The 7,641-nt window shown below is 15.8% G+C and overlaps 2 protein-coding genes across 2 annotated transcripts in view; both read right to left on the bottom strand.

Annotated features, from left to right (window-relative positions):
• Positions 1–2,749, bottom strand: part of PF3D7_0926300 (protein kinase, putative) — a gene marked incomplete at both ends in the record, with an annotated part of 5,566 nt that extends 2,817 nt beyond the window's left edge. The window contains 5 exons of the mRNA XM_002808913.1: positions 1–853; positions 1,043–1,586; positions 1,755–2,028; positions 2,122–2,292; positions 2,426–2,749. The exon at positions 1–853 is cut by the window's left edge and continues 174 nt beyond it. Of these exons, the coding sequence (XP_002808959.1) occupies positions 1–853; positions 1,043–1,586; positions 1,755–2,028; positions 2,122–2,292; positions 2,426–2,749 (2,166 nt within the window). The remainder of the gene's footprint in view (positions 854–1,042; positions 1,587–1,754; positions 2,029–2,121; positions 2,293–2,425) is intronic.
• Positions 2,750–4,292: 1,543 nt separating this feature from the next.
• Positions 4,293–4,448, bottom strand: PF3D7_0926200 (conserved Plasmodium protein, unknown function; the record flags this gene model as incomplete). The annotated part of the gene is made up of 1 exon (XM_002808912.1): positions 4,293–4,448. The coding sequence occupies one exon, from the start codon at positions 4,446–4,448 to the stop codon at positions 4,293–4,295; it is 156 nt and encodes a 51-aa protein (XP_002808958.1).
• Positions 4,449–7,641: the final 3,193 nt, after the last annotated feature.

Raw genomic sequence — 7,641 nt, 5'->3', positions numbered from 1 at the left:
TTTATTATCTTTATCGCTTTTATCCTTTCTATCAACATCATCTTTTGTGTTTGTTTGTTTTTTTCTCTTTTCTTTTCTTTTTCGTTTTCTTTCCCTTTCCTCAGATGAAAATATTTGTGAAAATGTTTTTCTCATATTGGGATAATTTTCTAATTCGTTTTTATGTTTACAATGTTTTAATTTCTCTTCATTTGTTAGTTCATTGTATTTTCTTTTAATTAATCCTTTTTTTAGCTTTTCCCTACTATTTATGTAATTATCCTTTTGAAGGAAACATTTTTCGTTTAATTTATTTTTTAAAGTATTATTTATATGGTCATTATTTATATGGTCATTATTTATATGATCATTATTTATATGATCATTATTTATATGATCATTATTTATATGATCATCATTTATATGATCATCATTTATATGATCATCATTTATATGATCATCATTTATATGATCATCATTTATATGATCATCATTTATATGATCATCATTTATATGATCATTATTTATACCCCTTTGATTCATTTCTAAGTATATATTTATATCTTGGTTATTACTTTTTTTTTTTATACATTTAATATTTTCATTATCCACATGTTCATTATGTTGACTGTCTCCTGTTTTATCTTCATCTAAATAATATTCTTTTCCTTCTCCTCCTTGTTGTTCATATGTCATATTCAATTTGTTTTGTGCACATTTTTTCTTTTCCTTTGTCTCTTCATTTTTATCCTCTACAATAATATTTTCCTTATCGTACTTAATTAGTTTGTCAACTAAATGTTCGATCTTTTTGATTTTGATTAAAACGTTCTTTACATTTCTGACTTCTTTCTTTGCTGTATTAATAATTTCTCTGTTATAAATAATAAGAAGTTGATATAAATGAGTAATATATATATATATATATATATATATATATGTGATTTTTTTTTTTTTTTTTTTTTTTTTTTTTTTTTTTTCATGTGAAAACATAATAGAGTAGTTATAAAAAAACGTTATTGCTTATTTATTATTTTAAAAACTTTACATTTTGTAAAATTACCTCAATCTTGCATCACTATTTACATTTACAATAATATTAGGAATACAGGTACATATATTAGTCTTGCTTTCTTCACATTTTCTTTGATCAGATATATATTTCTGAACACACTTATCCATATTGTAGAATATTTCTTTCTTGTTGTTAATAACCAAATTATTGTAACCATGATTATCAAATATTGATTTGTTTTTTAAATATTTATGAATACCTATGTTTTTGTTAGGTAATGGAATTTCACCACATACAAATTTTTTTTTTTTTCTTTTCTTTCTATAATATTTTTCATTTAATATATGAGTACTTTGATTTATTACAAAATAATTACATTTGTTAATGTTATCGTTCTTATGATAATATTGTTGATCCGTATTATCTTCATTTTTGTTATCCCTCTTTTGTAATATGTTTTGTTCTCTATTTTTATCATAATTATATATTTTGTTTTTAACAAGGAAATTTTTTTCCTTCTTCATTTTAATATTATGTTTGTAGAAATATATTAATCTTAAGTCTTTTATATTAATTGCATCGTTTATTATTCCTAGTAAAATATCCAGGTCCAAAGAAAAAAAAAAAAAAAAAAAAAAAAAAAAAAAATATATATATATATATATATATATATATATACATATATACATATATATATTATTCTCCATAATTATTTATTATTTTATTTTATGTTTATAACCGTAGAAAATTCATTCAATACCTGACTCGAAGAATGTATTTTTATTAAACATCAAATTATCATAAAAATCCAGAATGCATGTCTTTTTATATCTATAATTCAAATTATTTTCAAATAGTTTATTTAATATAAAATCTATCAAATGTAATAAGACTTTATTCTTTTGAATTTTTTTTTTTTTTTTTAATTTGTTTAAAAAGTTTAAAATGAGGAAATTTATTTCGTCAATATTATCAAACAAATATTTTAGACCAATCAATATATCGTCTATATCTCCTCTCAATAAATTTAGGACCTCACAAAGAAAAAAAAAAAAAAAATAAATAAATAAATAAATAAATATATATATTATATATATATATATTATCATATTCATTATATTTCTTACTGGTGGAACTTGAATATAACAATTCGAATGCTTTCGGAAGTACAAGTTGAATGTATTGAGAGATAATTTATTTATAATTTTATTCAACCCTTTTTTTTTTTTGGATAATATAAAATCATCATACAAGAATGTACACACATTTTTGTTTATTTCTTCACCTCTTTTTAAATTCTATTAACAAAAAGAGAGCAAGAAAAAAAAAATATATATATATATTATATATATATATATATATATATATAATGTCACATGTTTATATATATAATATTTTTCATTTTATTATTATTTTATATTTTTGATTTACTATTTCTTGGTTTGATTTTAATTTTCTTAACATTTCTATATGTGTTTTATTTATATTGTCTTCTTCTCTTTCTACATGTTTTATTTTTTCATCATTCTTATGATAATTTATTGTATCCTTATCATCATTTTGAATTGTAGTTATTACATCATTATTAAAATCTTTCAAATTATGATGAGATATATAATTATACGTTTCATCAGAATTATTTATCAATTCATAATTTTTTTTTTTCATTGTAGAATGGATAGAATATAATTTTTCATGTTCAGTTGTTGCATTATAAATATTGGTATCGTTATTCTCTGAAATGTCTGTATTCATTTTTTTTTTTTTTTTTTTTTTTTTGTTTTTCTTCCTTTAAAATTTCATATTATGTAACACACAACAAGATAATCAAAAAAAATTTCATTTCAAAAATAGATACGCCCATATAAATATATAAATATAAATATATATATATATATATATATATATATATAATATATATGTGATTAAAAATATTTATAACAATTTAAATAATATAATCATTAAATGAATCATATCTATTTATAGGATATGATATATGAACAAATATAGGATGCTTAACAAAAAGATGTCTTAAAAAAAAAAAAATATATATATATATATATATATATATATGTGCAGGAAAATATATGAAGCCCCTTTTATGTATTTTCCCATTTCATTTACCTTCGAAAGAAAAAAAAAAAAAAAAAGTGACATTGCTTTAAAAAATAATAAAGATACCAATGACTTATTTTTAATGCACATATTGTTAAATGTAAATATATAAATAAATAAATAAATATATATATATATATATATATATATATATATATATATATATATTTAAGGAAAAAAATCTCATGAGACAAAATTGAGAAGGTTTTATTTTTTTTTTTTTTTTTATGTTCTTTATAAGAAGGAAACATTTCTCTTTCACAATATATGTTAAATATATAAGCATAATTTATTTTACTTATTTATATTTTTTATATAAATTTTTTTTTTTTTTTTTTATCTTATCACATTATTTCATATGACATGAAAATAAATAAATAAATACATAAATACATAAATATATATATATATATATATATATTTATGTTTTAAAAGTTTTGTAAATCTTCTGTGTACATAAAAAAAATGAAGTATATAAAGTTATATGGTTCGAAAGTAAAAAAAAAAATTATTTATGTCTAAAAATAAAAGTAAAATACTTTAAAAAAAAAAAAAAAAAAAATCATTCAGATCTATCAAATTATCAATAATATTATAGATAATATAAACACATGTAATATCATAATATATGTTGTATGAATTATATAATATTATATTATCCATATGGCATTTTTAAATAAATAAATAAATATATATATATATATATATATATATATATATATTTATCTATCAATTACTAAATGTGTAGAAAATTTTAACCCAAATTTATTTTTGTAAATGTCGTTTTAGGAAAATTGTTTTATTTTTTATTTTGATTACATATTTTTCACAAAGAAAAAAAAAGAAGCTATTTTGCCTTTGTTCTGTTCATAAATAGGTTTAAAATACTTAGACATTCAAATATAAATATTTAACACTGTAATTACTGTTTCTTTTCTTTAAATCACATTTTATTTATTATATTATTTTATATATTTTGTTTAAATCAGTTTCTTTTCTTTGAATAATTTATCCACATTTGTTCCATAAGGTTTATTTTGTTCTCCTTTTTTTATCTTTTTTTTTTTTTTTTTTCTTTTTTTTTTTTTTGTTTTATTTTTTTTTGTTTTATTTTTTTTTTCTTTTTTTTTTTTAAAGATTCCTCATTATGAAATAATAACAAGATGTTTTGTTTGTCTCCATTTTAATCTACTTCAAAATAAAAATCTGGTTTCTTTTTTTTATCATCGGGTGTGTTATTTTTATTCAGTACAAATATCAAGATAATACAAATAATTGGAGAGGTTGCTATACACAATTTAATAATAGTAAACAAAATTGAAAATATGGTACCTATCATTTTATAAAAATATAATGAAGAAACTAAATTAATATAATGTATAGTGTAATTAAGGAAAATACATTTATGTTTTTATAATTAATATGATAAAATTTATAGAAAAATATTATTCTTATTTATTTCACAAAATAAAAAGTTGTTAAGCATGTGCTTTTTTAATAAAAAAAAAAAAAAAAATAATAAAATTAAAATAATAAAATAAAACAAAATATATGATATGATATGAAAGCATATAATTCATTTTATATTTATGAACATGGTACGTTTAAATAAATATATTATATAATATATATTATATATATAATTAATATAAACCTTTACAAGTTCTTAAATCATAAAACAAACCAACAAAAACAAGAAAAAAGGAAAAAAAGAAAAAAAAAAAAAAAAAAAAAATTATAAAATATATAACGACTAATTTTTTATATATTTCTTATATATATAAATAATATATATATATATAATATATATATTATATATATATATTTTTTTTTTTCTTAAAAATTATAGTGTTATATCTATTCATGTCATGTCATGTCATGTCATGTACATTTTTTTTTTTTTTTTTTTTTTTTTTTCTTATAAAACCCAACTGACTGTAATATAATTAGTTAATGTTTTAAATTTTACGACTAGAAAAAAAAAAAAAAAAAATTTTATAAAATCAAAGAATTATTATAAATATGTTATATATATATATATATATATATATATTATATTATTTATAAGTACACAATAATACCAAAAAACGCAAAAAAAAAAGAGAAAAAAAAATAATAAATAAATATATAAATATATATATATATATAATATATTATATTATATTGATTTATTATTTTATATATATTACATTTTTATGTAAAATAATTTGTTCAAATTTTATCGTTTTTTTTTTTCTTTCCCTTAAGTTTTTAGTATAATCTATAATTATACATATATATATATATATATATTCTATATTTTAAAAATGGAAAAAAATAATTACTTATAATAATATGTTATGAATATGGACCCATATAATCATAACGGCAAAAAAAAAAAGTATGTATATATAAATATATATATATATATATTAAATAAACGTACGTTTTTCTTTTTTTTTTTTATTAAGAAAGAAAAGGTTTATGATTTTTCAGTGTATTAAATACATATATGAATATAAAATTTTTGCAAAAAAAAAATTAAAAATTGTTAATGTATAAAAATTCGTTGTGTGTGCTTAAATTTACTTTAGCAGCAGTTTCAAAATGGAGAACCACATTTTATTATAATATAATATATCCTACAAAAATATAGATTAATAATATTCTCTTTCCTCTTTTTTTTTTAATATACTTTTTCATAATTATTACAAAAAAAAAAAATAAAAAATAAATAAATATATAATATATATATATATAATATATATATTTTTTTTTTTCCTACTTTCTGGGGATATATATAATTAAGAATTTATTCAATGAATGAACGAATAAATAATATTGTAATAATAAGATTATATATATATTATATATATATATATATTTTTTTATTTTTATATATAATTATTATTTTGTGGAAAGTTAGAATGACCGAAAAACTTGATTCAGTTTTATTTTAAAATTTATATATGCTTAAAAAATATTAAAAAAAAAAAAAAAAATGAGATACGTTTCTTTTCCTATGTTATTTGCAATATTATATATATATATATATATAATATATATTTATATAAGTTGAATTATTTAATTTTTTCCCTTAATCCTGTTTTTATTTTGATATAAAAAGAGCATGCAAGTTAGATAAAATAAAAAAAATAAGGAATTATTAATTATTTATATAATTAAGGACATAAAAGTATTTCAAATCTTATATATCATATATATATATATATATATATATTTTTATTCCTTAAATAAGTTTATTAATTTTTAATAATCCGGATAATGTTCCTATGATGTACTTATAATTATCATTTTTTTTTTTTTTTTTTTTTTATATATATTATAATATTAAAAAGCATATATTTAAAATTCGAACGTTATCTTGTAATTTCGTATTTTTTTTTTTTTTTTTTTTTTTTTTTTAATTATATTATGCACACACAATTGGAAAAAAAATAAAAAAAATAAAAAAAAAAAAAGGATACGATATGAATAAATATAAATCTTATTATATATATATTTTTTTATTTTTTATTTTTATAAAAAGATAATATAATATTATTTTTCTTCCTATATTTTACTGTACTTTTTTTTTTTTTTTTTTATTAATGATCCTTGGTTTTAAATGGAAAAATATATATTCTTTCAAACCGTAAAAAAATATAATATGAACTTGTAGGGCGCCTTTTTTTTTTTTTTTTTTTTTTTTTTTATTGAAAATAATACATGTTAAGATACTACTTTAAAGCTATAAATATATTATAATATATTATAATATATATATATATTTTTTTTTTTTTTTTTTTTTTTTTTTGTTTTATTTCCAACTTTTTATTTGTGTACATTCATTATTCCCCATGAGTACTGGGATATTAATAAATATACGGAATACGCATTTGAAAAAAAAAAAAAAAATAAATAAAATAAAATAATATAATATAATATAAAATAATATAATATAAAATAAAATAATATTTAAAAATAAAACAAAGTATTCACTCAAATATATATAATAATAATATAAATAAATTATAAAAATATATAAAACAATGTTAATTTTTTCTAATGTATATTTATAAAATGACAAAATATGATATATATTATAATATATATATTTTCTTTTTTATAATTTTATGTATAAAAATGTATATAAAAATATATATAATTAAGAATTTTCAAATGATAAAAAGTTAAAAATATATCAAATTTTATATAATTATATAATATATATATAATTATAAAACATATATAATCGGAACAAATATAAAAAAAAAAAAAAAAAAAAAAAAAAAAAAACATAACATTATATTATATTATATTATATTATATTATATTTATAAGAAATGTTCCTTCGTACAAGAAAATATTTTAAAATGCTTTCTTTTAAAATATCTTCTTTTTGCTTCACAATTAAAAATTATAAGAAAATATGACAAAGTATGGTTGATAATAAATAGTAATATATAAAATTTATATATGTCTTTATAATATTCATATAATATATATATATATACATATATAATCTTTAACTTTCTTTTTTTTTTTTTTTT

This window comes from Plasmodium falciparum (assembly GCF_000002765.6).
Source record: "Plasmodium falciparum 3D7 genome assembly, chromosome: 9".
Lineage (NCBI taxonomy): Eukaryota > Apicomplexa > Aconoidasida > Haemosporida > Plasmodiidae > Plasmodium > Plasmodium falciparum.
The sequence above is the reverse complement of the archived record's forward strand: the minus strand, read 5'-3'. Positions and strand labels throughout refer to the sequence as shown.